The sequence below is a fragment of the Microplitis demolitor genome, chromosome 2 (genome assembly GCF_026212275.2).
Source record: "Microplitis demolitor isolate Queensland-Clemson2020A chromosome 2, iyMicDemo2.1a, whole genome shotgun sequence".
Taxonomy (NCBI): Eukaryota; Metazoa; Arthropoda; class Insecta; order Hymenoptera; family Braconidae; genus Microplitis; species Microplitis demolitor.
In genome coordinates, this window is record NC_068546.1 from 17640033 (window position 1) to 17666391 (window position 26359).

At 34.0% G+C, this 26359-nt stretch overlaps 1 protein-coding gene across 1 annotated transcript in view; it reads left to right on the forward strand.

The window, feature by feature from the left end:
* The window catches only part of LOC103574239 (cadherin-23-like), a 120975-nt gene that overhangs the window by 71074 nt on the left and 23542 nt on the right, over window positions 1–26359 (forward strand). Inside the window, exons 4-19 of the mRNA XM_053737027.1 lie at window positions 13133–13383; window positions 15027–15116; window positions 15215–15349; window positions 15437–15556; window positions 17844–17922; window positions 18958–19238; window positions 20048–20221; window positions 21660–21853; window positions 21944–22148; window positions 22235–22401; window positions 22550–22710; window positions 22808–22973; window positions 23069–23222; window positions 24271–24412; window positions 24513–24707; window positions 25533–25651. Of these exons, the coding sequence (XP_053593002.1) occupies window positions 13261–13383; window positions 15027–15116; window positions 15215–15349; window positions 15437–15556; window positions 17844–17922; window positions 18958–19238; window positions 20048–20221; window positions 21660–21853; window positions 21944–22148; window positions 22235–22401; window positions 22550–22710; window positions 22808–22973; window positions 23069–23222; window positions 24271–24412; window positions 24513–24707; window positions 25533–25651 (2505 nt within the window). The 5' untranslated portion in view covers window positions 13133–13260. The remainder of the gene's footprint in view (window positions 1–13132; window positions 13384–15026; window positions 15117–15214; window positions 15350–15436; window positions 15557–17843; window positions 17923–18957; window positions 19239–20047; window positions 20222–21659; window positions 21854–21943; window positions 22149–22234; window positions 22402–22549; window positions 22711–22807; window positions 22974–23068; window positions 23223–24270; window positions 24413–24512; window positions 24708–25532; window positions 25652–26359) is intronic.

The following is a 26359-nucleotide window of genomic DNA, read 5'->3' on the forward strand; positions in this document are numbered from 1 at the left end:
TAAAAAAGCGAGCTAAAGGTGTTAAACGTCCGACTTTGCGAACTATCACTTTTGAAGATTTCAAACGATGTTTAGAAAATCATGTAAATTTAAGTAAGAAACAATATGTAATTAAAAGTAACAAACATAGTGTTAGTACAATAGTTCAAAATAAGATAGCTTTGAGTTGGGAAGATGACAAACGTCAGCTTCTGTTAAACAGTACTGATACCGTACCATGGGTTTACAAAGTATCAAGAAATGATATTATGACTATACCGAGACCAAATAAAAGACGAAAAATGTAAAAAATATTTATAGCTTTTAGGCTAGTAAAAAATAAAAACTTATATATACATGATTAAAAAATTATTTTGTTTTATTTTAAAAATATAATACATTTTTTACAGATCAGATTTATTTATCCAGCTATTGTGAGAGTTATCAAAGCCGAGCCACTTTACATATAATTTATTTCCACGTGTTTTTATAACTTTTTCTACTAGGTAAACATCCGGATATTTAACTTTGCTAAGTTCTTCATCGTAGAATCCACCTTCTATAGGCTGATCCTGATAGTCTACAAGTCTGTAGGTCGTAGGTACCGTATTTTGTACAGATTTTATAGTGAAAATCTCTGTTGTCCAGTTAGCTGTGTAACCTTTCTCAAACACATGTTTGTGTTTGCTAATTCCAACTTTATCTCCAACTTTGAACTTGGATTTTCGTACTCGCTGCTGCTGCCTTTAAAGAGGTTTGTATATATTTTTTAACAGTTCTTTTTCATTAGTAACAGTTACATCAACAGGTTTCATTTTAATTGTCCGATGTTTAGTATTATTATAAGTATTTAACAATTCTTCTAGCATGTTGATCCATCTATAATTACCACGAGCAGAGAATTGACGCCACATATTAGTTTTAAGTGTTCGGTTAAAACGCTCACATATGGATGCTTTCAGGTTACTGAACGTAGAGTACATATTAATTTTATACTGCTTCATAAGATTTTTGAACTCTTTATTGTAAAATTCTTTGCCTTGATCGACATGAAGATTTTTTGGAACACGTCCTTGTTGGAATATAGATTTCATTGCATTCGTAACATCACTAGCACTTTTATTTTTTATTGGTACAGCCCAAGCGTACTTGGAAAATATATCTATCACCGTCAGCAAGTATTTATTTCCTTTATTTGATGTAGCGTATGGGATCATTTCAACTAAATCTGCCTGCCAGGTTTCATCGAGCCCACGGATGTCAACATGTCGTCGCAGGTAATTTCTACGAGCTTGTTTATGAAGCTCATAAGCTATTACTGACTTCTTGTCCTCCATCGTTAAAAATTTTAGCTTCCAATTTCTTTATACGCCGGGTATTGTCATCAAGTGATTCTTTTCTTGTTTTTTTTAACCTTAATTTTAGGTCTTGAACCTCTTTTTTTAATGAGACGACTGCAGAGTCTAGTGTTACCACTTCAGTATGCAAAAGTGAAATATCTCGGACAGATCATCTTTCATACTATCATACATTAAAGTCAATTTTTTATGGACAAGATCACGCGTAAATTTCAATGTTGCTGCATCATTATCGTCTGAAGGATCACCAACACGACACAATTTTTTACTCTCTAAATCATAATCTCCACCAGGAGTTAACTTAAAACCAACTCCAGGTGGTCCAGGTAGTCCACTAATAACTGCAGCTGTCGTTAACGAGCGTCCAAATATGTCGATACTCATTTTTTTTGCTCTTTACACTTTTATGAACAGTAAAAGACTGGCGAACACAGTTCAAAAATACTATTAATATATAATTCCAGCCTCCCGTAACTCTTCGATTATCGATATAATTTCATTTGTATGACTTGGATTACCGGCAGCTTGAGATGCCATGAGTAAACGTAGACGATCAACCAGTTCGTTTGGATCATCCCAATAAACGTAATCCATATGTGTTTTCTTCTTTTTTACAATCTTATATTTAGGCAACCCTTTTCCCTTAAGTGCTTTTGTATTTTTTGTAAGAAAATCAGCAATATAATTATTAAACCTTATTGTTGAGTCTTCATAAATACTACCATCTGATTTGTAATTTTTTCTATAAGCGTTTGTATTTTTAATAATCTCAAGGTATTTATTTTTATCATCTTGTGTAACACTTGCATCATGGGGTGATTTTTTGAACAACAATTCCAATAAACCAGGAGTTATTGGGTATTCTTGATCTTTAACATGAAATATATTTTCTTCAAAATTTATTTCTGAATCACCAATGTAAAAATCATTGTACCGCCGACGGACGCCATATCTCAAATCTATTTCTTTACTTTTTCTATACACTTTGGCTAAATAGGATTTCACTAACCTGCTCGGTTTAGCGGGAGTACTTGAAGCAGAGGGATTTATTTGGCTCTCATTAAGAGTTCTACTACTCCCATCGTCATCAGAAATAAAACTATCATAATGACTTGTATCATCAAATTCTGTTTTGTTGTTGAGTGTTGACTTGTCCTTTTGTGTAACCTCTTCTTCTTTAATTTCATTCTTGACTTCTTGCTTAATTTTTTGTTTCGACGATTCAACTAGATTCTGCAACGGTGTAACTATGGGTTTGAACATTTCACCCATAGCTTTTTCAGCGCTATCTTTTCCTAACTTCAGCATTTTATGCTTTCGTCTGATTGCGTCACTTGCTTCAGATATCTGACGCAGCACATCTTTTTGTTTTGAAATCTCTTCAGGCTTCATGTTGATGTATTAGAGTTCACTAGATATATGATTCATATTAATAGTTACACTTTAATTTATACTAATAAAGCAGTCAAATCCTTTTCTGTATCGTCTTTTGTTGAGCTCACTATCTTTATCAATTACCACAAAACCATATTTACCATTATTCCAACATGCAGAGCATAGTTCTTTGAATGAATTGTATGACATGTCAGTATTTACATGATCGTCATATACATGTTTTAAATTCATTTCATCTTGACGGAACAGAACTAAAAAATTTACATCATCACGTATTAAATGCTTAGGAATCCGAGTATATGTTTGACACAAATAAAAACTGTCTACGTCTTTGTGTCGCCCCATACAAAAGTAAGCTCTAATGTGATCCTGTTTTTCACAAGCGACATCGTCAAATATCATCAGTGAATTGGGTTTTGCATCCTCAGGTTTAATCACGTCCTCGTGCTCATTGAATGGAAAAAATCCTACACCCTCTATGGGCTTCAGCAACGCTTCTAAGAACTTGTATTTCGGCTGATTGAGAGATTTTGAGTATAGGTAAATGTTGTTGAATCTCAGACCATTGGGATGTATAATAAGTGATAACAAGGCATTTGTTTTACCACAATTTGATGGGCCACAGAACACTGCCCGCACACTGTTTGGTAGTAGAGCACCATGTCTTTTGATCCTTTTTACTCCTGCACCTTGAACTATTTGATCGAAATTGATCACAGGTAATTTAGCGTGGTGTTTTTTGAACTCCATGTTTACGGTGCACTGTTAGAGTGACAACTCTTTTCTATGACTATAAGTATGATCATTTATAATGGTTTATTATCAGTCATTATGTCACTGTGATGGAGTGCGGACGTATAAGTGGGAAAGGTATTGTCAACAGTATCATTAACAAGCTACCTTTTGAACTTCATATACCTGGCTATCAGTATTGTGGCCCAGGAACAAAGTTAGAAAAGAGACTGGCTCGTGGTGATCCTGGCATCAATCCTTTGGATGCAGCGTGTAAGAATCACGACATTGCTTACTCGAAAAATCGGGAAAATTTGGCAGCACGTCACGAGGCTGATAAAATATTAGCTGACAAAGCGTGGGAACGTTTTCAAGCGAAAGACGCTTCTATTGGAGAAAAAGCTGCTGCTTGGAGTATAAACAAAATCATGAAGGTAAAAAAACGCTTCGGAATGGGAATGAAGAAGAAAAAGAGCATGGGTGGTAAGAAGAAGAAGGGAATGAGTGGTAAGAAGAAAAGAATGGTGGGTAAGAAAAGGAGGAAGAGTGGTAAGAAGAAAAGTACCAGCAGACGACCCAAGGTGGCGTTGAGAAAAATTGTAACGGCTGCTAAGCAAGCCATGCAAGCAGGTGGTGATCCAATTAAATCAGCACTCAAAGGGGCTCGACAAGAGGTAAAAAAATCTGGTGGGAAGAAAAATGTTCGACAGCCACGTGTTCTACCAGTTCCATCTAAAATCGGTGGTGTACTTCCATTCTTGATACCCCTATTTGCAGGTCTTTCAGCAACTGGTGCTCTCGCTGGTGGTGCTGCGGCGGTTGCGAAGGCTGTCAACGATGCTAGTTCAGCCAAAAGACAGTTAGAGGAGAGCAAGAGACATAATTCAAAAATGGAAGAGATAGCTGTAGGTAAAGGCTTATACTTAAAGCCATATAGACGTGGTATGGGGCTATATTTGTGGCCATATCCACCAGTTGGTAGAGGATGTAAATCAAAAAACAAGTAGAGCTACCACATCGAGCACTTACAAACATAGACTTGATGAAATACGCTAAGGCTTTGAGGATACCCAATTTCCGCGGTGTTTTCATGAGAAACGATTTGCCAAAAACTGGACCTAAAGAATTCGAATCGGCTATTGTCAATCTTGATGACAGATTGGGACCTGGTACTCATTGGGTTGCGTACAAAAAAAGTCGTGATAATGTAATTTATTTCGATAGTTTTGGTGATTTACAACCACCGGAAGACCTTATAAAATATCTCGATGTTGGTAGCGTGAAATATAATCATAAAAGATATCAAGACTTTGACACAATTATATGTGGGCATTTGTGTCTAAAATTTCTTTCCGGACAACTTTAAATTAACATGACTAGTTACTCAGGACATTAGTCATGGCTGAGTCTTTCACGTTAACGCTGACAGGATCATCCTCTGTGTTAGAGGCGAATTATTTCCCACCAATCGAGTTGTCAGAGGAAAAAAATTATGTCTTGGGTCTTGTAGAATTGCTGACATTTAATTCGATACCCAATATAGACATTGGCTCTAATAAGTTCTATGTAACTTATCCTCTGGACAATGAAGAACAAGAAGATATGAATGAAATTGAGGATAACAACGTTGAAAATATCGATAAACCTGGTGGCAAGAGAAAAAAACGAGATGCGACTATAGTGACAAGAAATGATGATGTTTCATTGGCTCCGAAGATTGATGTGCAACCCGTAAAAGAGATTCTCAAAAGAATCGTTCCTGTTAAAGAAAAAGTAATTAAAATACCAACCGGTAGTTATGAAATTAGAGATATTGAGAAATACATACAAAAGTCATTACCGAGACTGAGCATCAGTATAAGAGCAAATAATAATGAACTAAGAAGTGAAATTAAATGTGATCAGGTTATAAATTTTATACCTAACGATTCTATTGGTCGACTGTTAGGTTTCAAGAATCGTCGGCTTCAACCAAACAAAACTCACTCATCGGAATTACCTGTGGCTATACTAAAACTAAATGCTTTAAGGGTTGAGTGTAATATTACCACAGGTGCTTACATGAATGAACACAAAGTTCACACAATTCATGAGTTTTTTCCGAGCGTACCACCCGGATATAAGATCGTTGAGTTGCCATCACACGTCATTTACCTTCCAATCACCGCAGATGCTATATATAATATAAGACTACGTATAGTGGATCAGGATGTAAAATTAGTAAATTTTAGGGGTGAAACTATAACCATAAGATTACATGTGAAAACAATATAAAAATGGGTATTGTATATGATACAAAGAGTGGCGCAGGCTATAAAAAGATATCAACATGGACAAGCACAATCAGTCGAAGAAGACCTCACAAGGCGTTAACACATCAGAACAAGCTGTTCCTGAAAAGTCTCGGACTACGTTTACGTGGAAGATAAATAAAATAAAATTCAATTTCTGCTGCATAATCCCGTGTCGAAAGACTTAGGTGGTGAGCTGTTGAGTATAATGTCCAATAACGAAGCTTCAAAGAACTTAAGAAAGTATTTAGAGAACCAACAAAGTAAATACGGCACAGATTTTAAAAATAGCAAAGATAAATATTCGGCACCAAGCATAAAAGGTAGTACAGCGTACGGCGGTTACGAGAAAGGCAACAAATACGGTGCAGTAGGTGACAGAGGATATAAAAAATAATGGCTAATATATTAGATATTCAACGACCAATTATATTCGATGAGTCAATCGCTCACTATGAACTGCATGCTCATCAACCGTATGCATCGTCGACTTTGAACAACAATGATGAAGTTCGTATCACAATCCAAAATCAAAATTTGTGCATACTTCCTAGCAAAAGTGCACTCCATATTCTTGGGAAGTTTACCAAGAGTGATAACAGTGCTGTCGCTGCCACAACCAACTTGGTTAATATGGGGATTGGCCACATGATTAAAGAATTCCGCTTACTGCCTGATGAAAGGTTATGTATCATTCAGTCCAAATCAGTTGAGTGCTTTGGAGAATGCTGGCTGGGTAATGGAAGATGATGTTAAATTAACAAACGCTGCAGGAAGCTTTGATTTATTGATTCCACTAAATATTTTAAGTGGTTTTGCTGAAGATTATCTGAAAGTCCTTATGAATGTTCAGCTAGAGATAGTTCTTACGATTTCAAACAGTGACATTAATGCTTACGTACAACAAGCAGCGGGAGCTGAGGAAGTAAAGTTAACTTTGCAAAAAATCGAGTGGATTGTACCGTACGTCACCCTATCAGACAAGGAAAAAATTCAAGCATTAAATTATATTACAAGTGATCCGGCTATCTCAATTAGTTTTCGAACCTGGGAATTGTATGAGTATCCGCTGTTACCGGCAACATCAAAACATATTTGGGCTGTCAAAACATCAACACAACTGGAGAAGCCACGTTACGTCATCCTCGGATTTTAAACAGCAAGAAAAAACGACGCAAGGAAGAATGCGAGTCGATTTGATCATTGTACGCTCCGTAACGTAAAGTTATTCCTGAACTCACAGAGTTATCCGTACGGAGATCTGAATTTGGACATAAACGACAATCAGTATGCTTTATTGTACAGTATGTACACTGATTTCCAATCTACATACTATAATAAAGAGGCTGAGCCACTGTTAACAAAGCAGAAATTTTTGCAAGAGGCTCCGCTCTGTGTTATAGACTGTTCTAAGCAGAATGAGGCAATTAAATCTGAACCAGTAGACATTCGATTGGAGTTTGAATCCACAAATCAATTTCCACAAAACACAACAGCTTATTGTTTAATAATCCACGATCGTATCGTTGAGTATAGCCCTATCAGCAGCACTGTACGAAAATTGACTTGAAACATGGTTGTGCAATTTGATCTGACACCAACTGTACGTTATATGTATACATGGAGTTATGCATACAAAACTGCTAGACAAGGTGAATGGGAGCAAATGGCTCGAGATCGAGAAAGGTTTAAACTTAGGATAGAGAGATCAAGATATATTATAGAACCTGTATTGATTAAAAAAATAAACTTAATAAATAAATAAACATTTTTTATCGATAAATCAATTCGTTTTATTTATAATCTTGACCTGATACATTCCAATAACATAATTTTAATTAAATTGTATATATATTTTTAACTTGTTTTATGAACTATTATTTTTATAGGATTACTATTATTTATGCACTTTGGGCAATCTTTTCGGTATGGATAAAGCCATATTCCACAGATATCCCAATCGCCACCAGTAGCTGGGTAGTGGTCCATACAAAATGAGTAATCTCTTATTTTATCATTATTCTGTAATTCCACCGGAAGTGTATCGTAGACATGACGTATTTGGGTCCTCGCAAAACGTAGAAGAAAGTGATAATCAAGGCAAGCGATATCACGTTTATGCATTTTTTTCAAATCAGACAGTTGATAATATATTTGCGCAGATTTTTCGTATGATGGATTGTCACCCCAGAATTCCAGAAACCAACGCTTTAATTGTTGAATATTTTGAAAAGCACATGCATGTGTTCTTCGACGATGATATAGCCTCAGCGGACATTTTTCCTTATTATAGCGATCCACATTTTCAAATGAATAATGTCTCATTAGTTGGATGTCGATAATTTGTGCGGAGTAATCGGTCATGATCGTCAACCATTTGTCTTTTTGCTTTCCATCAACATAAATATAACTTGCTTTGCTCACTATATCTTTAATAACTTCTTGAAGTTTGTCGTATGGTGTTTCACCTGAGTCCCACCGGATACCATGGCCACACCCACTCTCATCTAAAGTTTCTTGCATAATTGCTCCATCATACTCCAATGGTGGTTGAAAGATAAAATGTTTACACTTATATTTTGAGGAATTTTCATATATGTCAACCACACACAATTCTTTCACTACTAGGGTGTCATCGGGCATAACAAACCCTGCGAAATCTATGATGAATTCCATTGTCTTTTATTTCTTGTTGATACGTTCTTCTAGTTTTTCGATACTTTCAATCACTTGATGCAGTTTTTTTACAGAGTCTTTGAATGCACAACAGTATGGACACACGTTTTCATCACGTCTAGTTTGAATGATATTCAAATTAGTTTGTAAAAGATGAATATCACGTACAAACCTTTTAATGTAGTCTTGAATAGGTTCTTCAAAGTAACGTGTTAATAAATCGGCTTCAAATACAGCGTTTGGCGAATGGTTTATTAGAAAGTCTAATTCTTCTTCACTTAGTTGATCCATTTGAGGTGTCTACACTTTATATTTTGATGAGTTAGCTTTGAACATTAAAAGAGTTATAACGTATGTGATTCTGTGACAGGCTTGTTCGTAGTCTTTACGATCTTTAAAAGATTGTAATAAGTTCTTCCAATATAAGATTTGTAAGTCAATTTCTTTTTCTTTAGTAAGTAATTTATGAATGTAATTGTCTTCTTCTTCGCTCACTTCCTCGAACTCGATTTGTGCTGAATGTTCACAACGTTCAGTGCATACATGGGATCTGTAAAGATGTGGTTCAGGTATATAGTTGCAAATGAGAAAGATGTACGCTAGTTTAATTGAGAAGATATGTTTTTTTATAATACCTTAGATTTTGACGATCCATTTGATAATTACTTTTTTTATAGGTATTAAATAGCACAGCAATTGTTTCTACTTAAAAATACTTGAGCAGACTGATGCATATGGCTGCAGGAGTCGCCCACTCAACTCTTTATTCCCCCCACTTTGTTACAGCAAAAACAAGTTTGAGCTTGTTGTATGACGTAAAAAATGATGTCATCAGGGTAAAAAGACGCAATTGCGCAGGTCAATATTCCCCCACTTGGACTGAAATATGAGCCTAGTAACGGTTAACGGCGCAGAAGATGATGTAATCGGGGTGAAAGACGCTATTGCGCAGGTTCATATTACCCCCACTTGGTCTAAAATATGAGCTTAGCAACAGCGCAGAAGATGATGTTCAAGCATTTGCGCAGCTTCATTTCCCCCACTATACCTCATAAAAAGCGAGTTCAGACACGCTGGATGACGTTATCCGCTGAAAAAGAAGGGGTGTGGGAAGAACTAAACCGCTAGATGGTAGTGACATCAGAGCTTCTCGCAAGTGCTCGTCCTACCGCCTGTTTGAATATATAAATCCTCAGATTGATCATCATATAAATACATGTCATGCTATCATCAGAGCTGGTATACGGTAAGGTACGAGCTCTAATGATAGTGTGACAGTATTTTGTCATCATACGCATGATAATTGACTGCCGAGCAACATTGGTAACAGTCGGTAATATAAATACCTACTTTACCGACAAGCGATACTCGTATCGACCACAGATATATACAGATTACCGACAGCAGATATGATTAGTTATCGGCAGGAGGTATCCGCAACGGTCGGTAAGGAAGGGTACTGCGTTGTCGGGGGTGAACCCCCCTGTCTCACTACTTTTAAAACCAGCAGGTTTCAACACCTTCTTAGCAGAACTAAGGAGTTTGAACGTACGACTAGGCATGAGCTCGTTAATATAGATGTTGCAAGTCGTCTTTGTAGAGGCCTTGCAACTCAAGGGGTTCATTGGCAGAACAGCGCATTACGTCGGTCCACTTAAGCACTCCTATCTTCTTCTTGGCAATAATAATCTTATGTTCAGTTGCAACTGGTAGGCTCAGTGACCACAAGCATGCTTTTACCCAGTCAACGTATATTAACAAATTCATTATCAGGTATCTGCAGTTCCAGAGAATTGATAACGGCTGGAATCAGTTTGCGATAATTAGTAATAGATTTGACACCTGGGAATCCTGACAAGACTAATTCTGCATTGTTAGAGTTTTTAGTGAGAGCTCTTTGAATGTTAAAGGTATTGACATTGATTAAATTTGTTAATAATGTTAGGTTAGAATCTGTAGCAGTCAAAGAACCAGCCGCCAAGCGACTTTATAACTTGTCAAGACGGGCGATAACATCCGTGATAGATTTCTTGATGTCAACATTTTTAGACTGGAGTTGAGAGGTCGTCTGCTTCAACTCATTAATGTCACTGGTGTATTTCTCAAACTGTGCCTTGATGCAAGGAACATCCTTGAGTAGGGTACTATGCTCACCAAGAACGTCCTTGATAGATTAAATACCCCCCAGAACAGAGGTTAGAGTTTGTTGACGAGCAGCAATTTTCGTGGGCGGGTTGCCTTCCTTATCATCAGCTTGCTGGCGAGTACGCTTTAAAGAGCTGTTCGATCTAGTAGACGAATCAGAGTCGTTGGTGGTGCACAATGGTGGCAATAGATGAAACTAGATAAACAAGTTACAATTGCAGATGGCTCAGTTACCGACTGAGATGGTGGTAACACTAGATAGTACTAAATATACGCCATGGTGACGTCCTGTTAGGCAATGACACGGCAGCAAACTAATCTCAGATTACCAAAACTCCGATGAGAAAATTAAATAAAACACAATAATGCAAGCTAAATATTGATGATTTATATCACAAAAAATAGGCCTGCTTTTTTTTAGCTAGCAGTAACCTGCAACAAAAAAGCTCGAAGGCAGATTACGCAGAAACAGAACCACAAACACAGAGCAAATTAAAACACGTGTGATCACACTTAGAGAGAGAGAGAGAGAGAGAGAGAGGGAGATTAGACTGGATTAGATTGAAGTTTATTGTACGAGCCCAGTCAGTAAGTTCTCCACCAGCGTGCTTTACAGCTTGTTCTCTACCAGAGACATAGGACAAGATCCAGCAGGTGGCAGATGAAGAAAATCCAATGGTTATGAGCTTGCGTATTAGCAGTGTAGAAACAATCGTGTCAAAGGCCTTGGAAAAATCGAAGAGAACCAGAATGGTAACCATACGCTTACCCATATGATATCTCACGTCATTAAGCAGTTTTAACAAGGCTATTTGAGTGCTATGCCCAGGGCGGAAGCCGCATTGAAGTAGATCAAGTAGATTATAGTCATCGAGGTATTGCGATATTTGATTAAAGACAACCCTTTCCAATACCTTACCCAAGATGGATAGCAGAGCAATTGGCCGATAGTCATTAGGTGTTGAAGGTGTCGATATCTTGTTGATTGGCACTATTATATTCCTTTTCCAAACATCCGGGAATGAGTTACTATGTAAAGACGTATTGAAGATACACGTTATGTGATCAAGAACCGTTGGTAAGATAGCTAACAACATCTTCCTGGAAATTCCATCTGATCCAACTGCATCAGTGCTTACAGAGGTTAAGATTTTATGAACTTCATCTGCATTGGCCTCTTTAAATTGCAACTCTGATTGTAAACCTAATTTTATAGCTGGTTCAGTAAAGTGATATACTGTAGTTGACTGGGATATAGCTGCGAAAGTCATATTGAGTACAGTGGAATCAACAGCGAGGGGCTTAGGACTAGAGTCTTTGAGCAAGGCAAGCTTCCGTAGCTCCAGCCACATCGCACTACTAGAAAGGCCGTTTAGTCGATTGGCATAATAGTCAGCTCGCGCACGATTAAGTTGAGTTCGATGAAAATCAGTGCGATACTGCAACAAGTCATCCTGTCTTTTGAGTCATTGAAAACGTTTATAAATAGGCCAGACAAGCCGCTCAGAGTTGTCGAGATCCTCTGAGATCCACGGAGCAATTTTGAGTGAGTTGACAGTGATTTTATAAACCGGTGCATACTCATCAACATGTGCCACAAGTTGTTGTGTAAATCTAGATGCCAATTGATCAGCCGTCAGGTCGGATGACGATACCCATGACCAGTCCCTACTGCGCAGTGACTCTATAGCAGGTTGTGTAGAGAGCAAGTCAAGTTTTCGATAAGAAAGCAACAGAGACCAAGTGATGACCCGCACCCAGAGGACGATCAGATTTGCCCTATGATACGACCGTGTCTAGCTCATCGACCATACATAGATCAAGCCAGGTTTGTGATCGTGATGCAATGTAAGTAAAACCATGATCAATGAGTTTCAGAGAATTCATGTGTAAGAAGGACCTAACATAGTCGGCACTATCACTGGATTACAATTGGTCAGCATTAAAGTCACCACAGATAATTTTATGGCTGGAACCCTCCATGGCTGAAGCAATAACTGTTGCGAGATCAGTGGGCAGCAAAAAAGGAGCATGTGGTGATCGGTAAATACCTGCAATGAAGACAAGTTGAGAACCAATGATGTTTAACTTGCACAGTACAAAAAAAATACGTGCTAAGGAAATAAATTAATTTTCTAAATATGGATTCATTTAATTCTTAAATAGATATTCTGTCATTTTAAAATAATATTTAATTATTATTAATAACTTATTGTCTAAGGCTCACTAATATATTTCATTATAGGCAATGGGCAATCAAATCATTTTGATGTCATAACTAAAATTCAGTTGTTAGAAGAAAATTTTTTTCTTAGTGTAATTTAGAAAAACCCTAAATAACTCTTTTTACAGCCACACAAATTTTCTACTGAGAGTTTTACTATGTTAGAAAAACTCAAAAAAATTCTTTTTATAGCGGCACAAATTTTTATAAGAAACTATTATAAAGCATTAAGTATTAATCTACAATGCATGTAAAATTTTTTTTTAATTTTTCTAATCCCGCGCATAAAATGAGTCATCAATGTGTGAGTCTATCCGTTTTATTTTTTTCAGATGGAACAGAACCGTATATAAGCAGTTTTGATCAAGGAAACAACTACGTACTTGGAGCAGAACTGAGACATCTTAACGATCAATGGAAAGTTTTTATCACTAAGAAACAAGATTTTGAAATTCCAACTATGCGAAGTTATTTGTTTTGGATAGTCAAGGGCCTCGATAAATATGCTATCGCACTTTACATAAATAACATTGATGACAATGCTCCTGTGATTCAGCCTTTAGAACGAAGTTGTGCAACCGAGGTTCGTTAAGTTGAAAACTTTATTTTATTACACTGAGAAATATAAATCGGAGTTGCAAGCAATTATTACTTGATTCAAGTCAATCTGTGGATGATACAGTGGCATTCCGTGAAAAATCAATCATGCATGACCATGCATGGCCGTATATGGTTCATATATGATTTAGATTTTCGTAATCAAGGAATAGAAAAAGTAAATAAATAATCGACTATTAATGATATGATGGACTTTCTACGAGTTTTTTTTATAAATTTAACATAGTACTAAAGAACCTTGATTCAAATTATTTTCAACAGATAATAGTTTCAACTGATAATTTAAATAAATCTATAATTGAGACTTTTGGAACTCAAATTTATTGAGCTGTTGAAGATAAAATTTTCCGCGAATATACGTAGTGTATTGGATTTTTTACCGAATTTTCAAATAACTGTTGTCTCTATACTCAATACTTCAATTGTGATAAGTGAATAATTAAAACAATGAGACTTCAAGCGCTCGTAACTATTGAACTGTTTATCATACAGAAAATTTTATAACGAAAATTTGGTAGAAAATCAAATGTACTATAATATCACCATTCAACTTTTTTTTATAGTCAATATTTCAATTTTTATAAGTAAATAATTTAAATAATAAGACTTTCAAAGCTCATAACTATTGAACTGTTCTCATACAAAAAAATTCTTAATGGCAGTCTTGTAGAGGATTATTTTTACTACAAAATTACGATTAAACTTTTTTTTCTATAGTCAATACTTTAATTGTTATCAGTAAATAATTAAAATAATCAAACTTCAAGAGCTCATAACTATTGAACTGTTCATCATACAAAAAAATTTGTAGTGACAATTTTGTAGAGAATCAAATGTACTACAAAATTACCATTTAACTTTTTTATGTACAACCAACAGTTTAGTCTCCAGATGTAAAAATAACGAATTTTCGTAAAATTCGCATATTCTACCGTCATTAATAGACGAAATATTGAGAGCACAGATTTGATTCTTTTGTCTTATTTATAGACAATTTATTGCTTAAGAAAGTTCACTGATCAATAATGTCAACAAAAAAAGTCTTCAGAGTTTGCAGCCATAAATAATGTAAAAAAATAGTTTTCCCATGTTATTTAAATGGGAAAACTTTGAGATGGAGGATGGACCTCTCAAAATAAAGATTAAGGGCTGAAATTTTGACTGAATTTTTTTTAGGTCTGACCAACAAATTTTTCGTGTAAGAGTCAAAAAAAAAATTATCGATTTTTTTTGGAACACCCTAATGCCCATACATGGAGCATACATGGCCATGCATGGGCATACAAACTATTTTAATGCAGTCATGCATGACCATATATGAATCATACAAGGCCGTGTATGGTCATACTTGGTTTTGTATGACCATATATGCCCATGTATGCCCATGATTAATTAAACATATGCCCTATATAATCTATGTATGGCCATACATTTTCATACATAGTCATGTATGACTATATATGGCCGTATATAGTTCAAATATGGCCATATAGGGCTGTATAGAGTCCGTGTGTTGGCATATATGGCGGTAAACCAACCGTAAATTACGATGTGACGAGCGATTATTTATGTACGAACTAAAAAATAAGAACTTTAACTTATTTATAGGAAAATTATAAAGGTAAAAGTAATTGCACTTTCTCAATAAGTGATGCTGATGGTTGGATTGATGGAGTAGTTACAACTTTGTCGTCGTCTGTTAGTATTTTAATTTCTACTCAAAATATTTCTTCCAATTTGACAAAACTTTATCTTAATCTACATGAATAAAATTGTAAATTATTGTCATTTTAAAGCCAAATGAGGGTACTGAGAGCTTTTCTTTCAATAGTGAAGCAATCAGTGAATACGAAATGAAATTGAGTGTTGTTATAAAGACACCATTAAATTTTGAAAGAATATCAATGTATATGTTATTAATCAACGCAACAGTAATTAAATTTTTTTATCATTATATTTGTCAATCTTTGTATTGAAGTATGAAACAATCTTACAGATACATTTTTTTTTCAATATAGGATCAAAGCCATAATGAAGGCACTTTATCATCGATTTTCAGAGTTATTGATATGCCAGATGAACAGCCTAAGTGGAGTCGTCTAACAGCTTCAGAGACAGTTGAAGAAAAATCGATACACGTATGATGCAAAAATTATTCCATTCATTTTTTTCATTATGATTCTAGCTTGTATTTTAAGTTTTCCTAATTATCGAATATAGTTGAAAAAAATGTTGGAAAATCCGCAAGTGCACACCTTAATCGCTCATTTTATTTTTAATTATTACTATTATTATATACTATTAATGTTTTGTTTTTATATTATGAATTTTTATTCAACTTACAAATTATCAATTTGATTTTTTTATTTCTTTTTTTCAGATTAATATTTTTTTACTAACATTTTTTTAAATATCCCGCCTTTGTCTTAGATGTCGCTCTTTTTTTCAAACATATTGATACGGTAGTGCTGCCACCAGTAGTTAATAGAGAGAAACAATGAAAAAAATAATAACAGTAAAAATAGCAGCTAAATTGTTCACGAATAATCAGTTTTACTTCTTTAATTAATTACAATTACACCAAAAGGATTCAGATAATGATTTTCATAAGGGTTTTTGTGATAAAAAATACAAAGATAATAAAAAAAATCGGTCTGTTAGTTGAACCTGCGGGCCAGCCCCAAAACTTCCCGCTGCTTTCGAGCACCTTGAGCTCAAAATCATTGTTGAGAATACATTTTCGAGCTCAAAAAAACTTTTATATGCCTTTGTTTTCGAAAAATAACGTTTTTTAACATTTTTTCTACAATGATATCTTTCGAATGAATCCACCGATTGAGACGGTTGAGGTGGCAATCGACGCGTATAATTGAGTTCTAAAGCTTATCAAATTTTAAAGTAGATTCATCAAGACGTTTTTGAGAAATTTCAAAACAACTAAAAAAAAATGTTTTTTTAATTCTTTCATTAATGGTTTCTCTTGAACGAATAAATCGATGTTGATAGTTGAAGTGGCATTTGATGCAGCTTACAAAGTTTTAGAGCTGATTAGATTTTGGAATCAATCCATCGAGCGAATTAAAAGTTACTCAAAAAAACATTTTTGAAAATATTTTATTTTTGAAATATCTTCGAACGTACCCTACCGATTAAGCTCAAATTTTCAGTGCTTATAGTATTTAACAAGCTGCGTCGAATGGCACCTCAATGATCGAAATCGGTACATCCGTTCAAAAGTTACAGAATATTTACATACATACGTACGTACATACACTCGAACATCATCTTGAATTTAGTCAGAATTGCTTCTTAGAACCCCAAAACGTCGACATCTGTTGGAATCGCGATTTTCACAAATCGGGGTGAAAACAATAACTTCCCGAAATTTTTGAAAATCATCGATTTTTTTAGCGGGAAGTTCAAAAAGTTAGGCCGATTAATGATGTCTATCGGGAGTTATCGTGTTTACGAAGTTACATACGTAACAATTGACAGCACTGGTTTCTTGAGTTAAAATAATTTCCTTTAAACTAATAAAATAATGAATTGACTTAATAGTGGGTTCAAATTGTGCCTTAATAAATTCTGTATATGCTAATGTACAATTTTACTTATCTTGGTGTAATTAAAATAGTGTAGAAAAATTTTTATGTGAGTAAAATAGTCAAAAAAAAAAAAAACTGTTCATAAAGCACCCTCAGCGCTTTCACGCTTGAGGTGTGCAATAATTCGAACAAATCAAGCGGTAAAGGCAGCCGTTTGATTTACGTATGACGCCAACAGTCACCAAGTAGCATCGAGCATGGTTGCGGTTTTTGCAACATAGATAATAAATATTTTGTGTTTTAAGCTTTTTGGTCTTCAAGATCCAAGGCGTGAAAATTTTTATTTTTTATACCGCCGTTAACTTCCATGAAAGTCAAAATTCTGAAAAAAAAATTGCGATATTTCTTTCTATCATTGAAGAAAATATTTGTTTTAAATTTCAAGTCTACAGGTCTCTTGGTTTAGTAACAAAGGAATACAAATTATAAACGCCTATGCAAACTTTCCTGAGAGTAAATTTTCAATATTTATATTCTTGTATCTTAGTTAATATTTATTTTAGATTTTAATATTTTTGGTTTTTTAGCCGAAACGTGCCCTAGATTGATTTAAATTTTGCATTGAATGAGTTCCCAAGAATTTCTTCGATTGCCGCTAGAACCATCAAAATCAATAAATTCTTAAAAAAATAGACACACACACGCACACACACACACACACACACACACACACACACACACACACACACACACACACACACACACACACACACACACACACACACACACACACACACACACACACACACACACACACACACAATACTTTTAATCCATCCTAACATATATTTACAAATTTAGTTTTCTTATATTTGTTTAGGTATTCTCGGTGGCAGCTGTTGATGGTGATATTCAAATAAATTCTGAAATAAATTATAAAATTCAAAGTCTGGGTGAAGGTCAGTAATCGTTATTTTTCATTTAGCAGTTAATTATTGAATTATAGATCGGCAAGTAAAATAATTTAAAGTTTAAAACTCTATTCTTATTTACCTCGGAAAAATTCCCTCGATTCACAAGGTGCTGAGAATAAGAATTTTTACTGATTTTCAGTATTTTTTTATTTATTCAGAAACGGTAATAGATAAAGATCTAAACCTTGCATCTAAAATTATTATTATAAGTCTATGAAAATGTAAGAATTCAACGGATTTACTTTATTAAAAATCATTTTAAAAAAATATGATCGTTTTTATAATATTGTTACATCAAACAATTGTTAAGTTTTCACACGGAAAAATTGAAACCCGATTGGTTCCTGTGCAAGAAAAAATAAGGGCAAGCACACGACTGGTTCTGGTGCACACCCGAATCAGTCGTGTCTAGCACCGGACTCAGTCTGGTGCAGCACGCGAACGGCGGCACCGTAATCAGTCGTGTGCCGAACAATACTGATTCGTGTGTGCACATGAATCAGTATTGTTCTGCACACGATTGATTATGGTGCTGCCGTTGGTGCCGTTTGGGTGGCGCACAAGACTGAGTATGGTGCTAGACACGACCGGTTCTGGTGCAACACCGTAACTACTCGTGTGCTACACTCGAACGGTTGCTGTTTATAACTTTCTAAGTACGGTTATAGAAAATGTCAACAAATTTCAAAAGCACAAAACCTCAATGTTTTAAAATATATTGTCACACTTAAGTATAAACGATGATGAAATATATTTATAAATTTTTTACTTACTTACCTTAATATTTAAACGCTATTTCCAGACAGTATATTTGAACTATTTGAAATATTTTAAAATATTGAGGTTTTGTGCTTTTGAAATTTGTTGACATTTTCTTTAAGCTCGCTTAAAAAGTTATAAACAGCAACCGTTCGAGTGTAGCACATAAGTAGTTACATTGTTGTATTCATACTCAATGGAATTAAGACAATTATTATGCATGGATTCTAATATTGTAACAGTTCAGTTATTTTATTTCAGAAGCTGAAGATTATTTTATAGTTGAGAAATCAACTGGAGTTATTACAATTAATCCTATAGATCGTGATACTTTAAAAAAAGATGTTTTCAAGTTTAATATAACTGCTTATGAAAAAGATGACCCTTCTTCATCTATAACCACAACGATTATTGTCATTGTTGAAGACATAAATGATCATTCACCTGAAATACGGCCAGAAATTCTTTCAATTGAAATCGAAGAAGAAACTTACATGTCTTTAGATTTTGGGCAATCCATTGTAATTGAAGATCCTGATTTGGTAAGTTCTAATTTTAGAACCTTTTCTCAATAACCGGTTGCATTATGCATGGAATAATGTGTGGAACAGTGTGTGCGTTAATTTGTATCGCTATACCTTGTTGAGTGTGTGGAATAACATGCAAAAAAAGATTTAGGTTTCTTTCTCTCATATCATTGGAGTTATAACGAATGAAAAGAATAACGTCTTTAAAGTAATCGAATATTTGTATGCAAATGAACATAATTAATTTGGTAATCACTTTTAATAAATTAATTCTGACTCTTCGAAACGGAATTATTGCCGATAAAAATTTCAACAACGTTAATGAATTTTATTCATAGATATAACAAAACGTCAACATATACGAAAATTAAGCAAATTTAAATAAACATCAATAATCAATGGTCATGGCACACCGGTGGTCAATGGTCCAATGATAGTAAATGTTGGCACTTAGTGGACATGAAAACTTTTAAAACTCATTGAATTTAAACTATTTAGTTTATAGTCCGTAATGCAAGTGATTGTTTGTTTCGATCAGCAGGATCACGAATACGAAAAAAAGATTCTGGACGTGTTCTGATTAAAAATACTCATTGAAAAGTATTGAAAAGATGAGGATTCTTTTCAATACTTTTAAATTTCATTAGAAGAATTAGAAAGTATTGAAATGAACGAAATTTCAATTCCATTCAATATTTTTCAAAATCTCCGTATGGATTGAAAAGAATTGAAATAATTTTCAATACTTTTCAATGAGTATTTTTAATCAGGGTGGTTTTCAGGCAAACGCTTTGAAAAATATGAAAAATATCTTGATTTTGCAGGCAGAAAAGGCCCAGTATTCTGTAAATATGATTGATAATTCTTCATATAATTGGCATTCAGCTTTTTTAATTGTTCCAAATAGTGGTTATCAGAGAAGTAATTTTACAATTTCAGTTATTAATGCATCGTTATTGGATTATGAAGATGAAAATTGGAGGAATATTCAGATTGAGGTGAGAGATTTTGTAAAATTTTCAATTCTCCCTCGCGGAATTGCCATAACAGTATTTTTACTGTATTTTCCTAGTATTTTTTAAGTATAAGTATTACTACGGTATACCCACGGTATAAATGCGGAATGTTTGTGAAATTTAATTACCATAGCAATGGATATGTTACCATTATCACACGCAGAAGGTCCAGGATTCATACAATTCGTCAAAATTCTTAGTCCTGAATAAATGATTCCGTGCAAAACTGTTATAAAAAGTCGCTTAAAAGTTTTATTTGAATCAGTGCGTAACAATTTACTGACAACATTTTCCTAATGTGTCGATTACGACAGATGCTTGGTCATCTCGTTCTGCAAACTCATTCTTTACTATAGCAGTACATGCCATAGACAAGTAATGGAAATTACGTTGTGTAACTTTGGACACATTAGAAATGACTGGAAGTCACTCGGCAGAGAATATTTATAATCATTTATGCAATGCTTTATCAGAATGAGATATTACTGAACAAACAATTGCTGTGGTGCATGATAATGACCCAAATAGTGTCGCTGCAATGCGGGAAAGCTCCACTGCTGATATCAAAATTGGTTAAAGTGTTTGCTGTTTTTGTCACTCGTTGTTGCTGAAAAAGCTTTCAACGAAGAAAATTTTAAAAAACATCTTCAAAAAGTTTCCGCATTGTTGGGCACTTTAAACATTCATATAATGTAACAAACGCTCTCAAAGATGCTCAGAAATGATATAATTTGCCTAAACATTGTTTAATTCATTATTGCGTAACGCGTTGGAATTCAGCTTACGACATGATTGAACGGCTATTAGAACAACGCTAAGCTGTTGAAAGTAGTTATATCTAAAAAATTGCTTTTAAGCAATTTAGAATATTAAGGCTACTATTTATTGAGGATAAATTGATAACCGCGTGTCTAACCACTACCGACCACGTGTCGAGTTTTTATACGTGAATTTTTTATAGTTGCATTCGCTATTGCATATAACACCAAGTCGCATTCGAAATCAAGTATTTTTTCTCATATTTTTTCAGTGTAAATATTCTGAATAAAACATCTTATTTATTAACTATTAATTTTTGTGTAACTTTTAATTATTGATTCATCCCCACCTACACCAGAATCCCACAGAATCATTCGCTCATTTTACATCCGGGGTTAACTCAAAATTAAGGGATTAGGGTATGTGATCGTACACCAAAGTGTACCAGAGTACACAATCATACTATTATGTCCTGATTACGATTTATTGTTTTATTATCACGTTCATCTTCTACCTTGAAGCCATTAAATTTCACTTTGAAGCATTTTGGCACATTTGATCACTTATATTCAACTGTCATTAAAATCATTTGTTTTAAAATATGTCAATGATTTTCTAATCGAATGTAACATCAGACTTTTTTGTACTTATTTGATTTTAGATACAAGCAATAGAAGTAGCTAATCAAAGTCACATTGGAAAAAGAACCGTTTCTATTAATTTAATAGATGTGAATGATGAGATACCAACTTTTACAAATAACACTCTTATAGTATCGATTGCTGAAGATGTAGGAAAAAATCAGTATGTTTGCACGATGCTCGCTATTGATCGAGATTTTGGTGATAGTGTCAAGTAAGCTTCAATTTAATCATTATTCTATAAAAATTCTGAATATTTATGAAATGTAATTTTTATACTGATTGAAAACATTCAATCAACCAGGCATTCATTGGTTGGACATAGTGGACTAATAATTAACGAAGAAACGGGAAAAATCATGACTGATATAGATGGCGCTTTAGATTATGAATCAATACCTACTATTGTGCTCCAAATAACTGCTACTGATTTAGCTTATCACACGGCTTACGGAACATTAATTTTAAATGTGATTGACGTTAATGATGTTCCACCAACACTTTACTTGGTACGAATTTTTCCATGTTGAATTGATAAGTATGAATAATGTACGATTCTCTTATAACAACTCAATAATAAATACACTTATGGCAGCCAAAACAAATTCCATCATTGGAAGAAGAATCAAATAATACAAAAATAGATACTGTTATTCAGGCTACTGATCCAGATAGTGATGCTAAGTTGGTTTTTAGTATCGATTGGGATAGTACAACAGCTTTTAAAAATAGCATCATTGTTAATCAAAGTTACTATCGCGGGTAATGTTTCAGATGCACTAAACATCCATTTATAATACATAGAATTAGAGAATTACTTATAGTTACTCCTTGATCATTACCGAAGTAGTAATTTAGTAAATATCAAATAATATACAACTAATTAACTACGTATTTTAATAATTTTTAGACATCTGGATATATTTACTAATTATTCGAAAGAGCATACTGGTTATGCCGAAGGGATTTTAAAAACATCAGGAAGAATAGATTATGAAACATTCGATGTTATGTTTATAAATATCGTTGTTACTGATGTTAATACTGTTCACAATGATAAATCTATCAACGGTATATTCTTTGCTTTAACAAATGTTAATAATTTCTCTTTTAGATAGAATTGTTAGACATACATTTGTTGTTTACAATTGATTTGTTATCACTTTAGCTTCACTCACACTTAACATTATTGATATCAATGATAATGCTCCGGTGTTTAAGAATATCGACACAATGAGTGTGATTGAAAATCAGTTACATGGTCAATTTATTAGTACGATTGCTGCTACTGATGATGATGGTCCACTTTATAATCAAATTTCATATTTTATCGAGTGAGTATTATTCTATCTTATCTTTACAGAATATGAATTATTTACAATTTTGAGTTTTAGAAAATTACTCAGGAAAATATTTTTTTTAATTACAGACCTATCAATAATACAGAGAGTAACTTAATCAAAATAAATAATAAAACTGGGGTTATCCAGGTTGACAAGGATAAAGCAATAGACGCTGAAAAATATGAAAACTTATATTACAACGTTACAGCCACTGATGGCGATAATTGTGCTGTTATTCAAGTATATATTTTAAATTTCAGTAACACACATAACTTACATTAAGAAAGTGGGATCAATCTTGTTACTTAGAAGATATACATTTAAAATTCACTACATTTAGCCTTATTTGCTTGCCCTCCCAACACACGACACAACTCACCTTGCTTATATTATTTGTCTTGTTAAGTCACATCTTTAACAATTTTATGTCTCATTTTCTCTGTCATTTGAGTTCATAAGACCCAGTTGTCTATGTCAACTAGTACTGCTACTGCTAATATTGGCTCAGACTTTACAGTGTTTAATCTGTACAAATTATTTTCTAAACTAGCTTCACCAATACAGTCATTTTGAGCGTTGTAAATGTAACATCCTCGTTTGTTGAAGGATACTTTATTACCATTTTCAACCATTTTACTCACCGACAACAAATTTGTGGTAAGATTAGGTACGCATAAGACATTGTTTACGTGTATCTCATACGCTGTTGAATGACGACAGATAATGGCGTCGGTCTTCTTACCACGAGTCAAGAAAAAGATAATGTGCATGCGTCGCACTGCGCATAATCGAATTCAAATGCTGCAGCTAGAAGGCTCTAGTCAGTGTTGCCTTTAATTGCTGTAATTACAACTGCTTTTTGATTCCGCAGTCGGTAATTACACAACACTTGCCAATGACATGTTTTAATTAATTAATGAATAATTTGAAATATCACCAAAGAGTAGTTCAAAGAAAAAATCATAATTATGTTGAAATAGTTTATTGGAATGGCTTCTCGATATTAGTGTATTGTTTTTTCTATATAAATGTAGTATAAAGCGGGTAGAATAGTTCAAGCAGAACAAATCGCGAATTTTTTTCTTTCGAGAAAATAGTAGTACCTCTTCACTTTACAATTGAGGTAAATAGTACATGTCTCTTTGATTTCACCGAAAATACACTGAAAAAAATATAAATAATTAAGCTGTATTTAAATAGAAATTATAGTAAGTAAGGCAACCCACTTCCTATAACTTCTTTTTCGTAAACTAAATATTTATAAATTATATCATTATCGATTTTGCAGCTTCATATATATGTTATTGACATTAATGATGAAATACCTTATTTACTTTATGATCAGTTTGAATCGACGGTATATATTCCTGAAAAATCTTCAAGTGGAAAGGAAATTTTAACAATATTTGCAAGAGACAATGATCGTTCTTGTACGATATTTAGAGTGATAACCTAATTTATAATATATTATCATTGTTACTATTACTAATACTTAACTACTTTTGATTCAAATATTCTGGATTTTTCTAGATCCTTACAATAATGTGTCATACCTTATGAACCCAAATTATTCAGTTTCAATGCAATATTTTAAATTAGGCCGATTTGACGGTTTACTCCAAATAAACTTAGCTGATGGACACATTCTTGATAGAGATTTTGGTTTACAAAAGCATATTTTGAATATAAAGTTGAGAGATAATTATCTTCATGACGGCATCACAAGTAAGTCATAAATATGATTGTTTCGTTTAAGGATCCTTTGACTTTAGTTAAGTAAGCGACTTGAGAATATTCTATTAATATATAATTATAGTTTAAGCAACAAACTAGATACTTTCAAATTCTTACCTTTTTTTACAAGAGACTGTTTCCTTCTCCAGTTGAATATACATAGCTATTATCCACTTGTCCCGTCTCTTAGTGGCAAACTTCTTCTTCGAGCTTTCGGACACTTTGATTTTTTGGTCAAAACAAAAACGGTGCCCACTCAGGGGAATATTGTTAAACATATCGAAAAGAAAGAAAACATCTGAGACTTTTGTAAAAAAAAAAATCTGGAAACGGTTGACTTTGCGGACCAGCGCCGAAAATTCCCGCTGTTCATTAGTTAGCAGGTCAGTGCTGTTAGGGATTCAAGATTAAAGTGTCTGATCAACACCGCAGGGTTTTTGGTGAAAAATTTGACTCACACCCTACTTCCCCTCCGGTCATTCATCTATGGAACCTCATGTTATGTGACCATGGTAATGGCATACTGCACTTTGGCTCGGTAACGAGACGGACGGAAGTATATCGCAAATCTGAGGACTAATAAGACAAGCACATTGTCTAAAAATATTCTGTTAACTCAACGGAAGAAAATTTTTTCATCCGAAAAAAGGATTGATTATAATTAAAAACGCTGACAAAAACTTTTAATTCATATTTCAAAATTGTGATAATTCGAGTTTTGGGTGAAGAGAGGAGAGATTTGAACAAATTAAAATAGTTTGATAATAAATATAATATACATATATTCATTTACATGTTTTCTTTTTTGTTTTTCAGCGAATACCAATCCAATTGATATCGTTATCACCGTAATTTTAGACGACATAAATGATCAGATTCCGAAGTTACCTGATTTAAAGATCCCGATTGGGAATTTTAGTGAAATAACGAAAGAAGTAAGGTTAAATTTATTTACTATATATCGATGTAAGAGTAATTACACACATATATATTGTGACTTTATCTTTCGTATGGGGGTCAAATCAAAGTGAACGTCACCCAGCATCAACTGATTTTATTGTATATGAGCATGGTAACTCAAGACTTATAATTTAGCTTACTGTAATTTACGATTTTGATACAGATTTTTGATTTAAGTTATAGTTAAGAATTAAATATGGAGTAACGTTTAGCTACAGTTATGGGTTTTGTTAAGAGAAAATTAAAGTAAAGAATTAGAATCAGATTTATGAAAATTGAATATGGAATATGTTTGAGATTAGAGTTTGGGATAATGATAAAGTTTGAGTTTTGGTTCACAGTTTTGGTATTTTGAGTATGTTGACGAGTCAGAGTTACCGCGAAGCAGGACTTGAATTAGTCACCCGGTATCATCTGATGATAGATCCTAGTTCGCTCCCTATGAGACTTCTTGGTAGATTGCAGAGGTCTAGCTGAAATGCTAGCGCTCCGATTTATAAAGAATTTGACGGATGCAGAATGGATTCAGTTTTGAGTTTTGGTTTGGCAGACCTCAATAGTAATTTTGTGACCATTGCTGTTGTGAGTTCCACCAAGATATTTCCCCGACAAAATCGCCCCTCGAAAAAATCTCCCTACGACAAAATCTCTTCAGGACGAAATCTTTCCAGGAAAAAATCTCT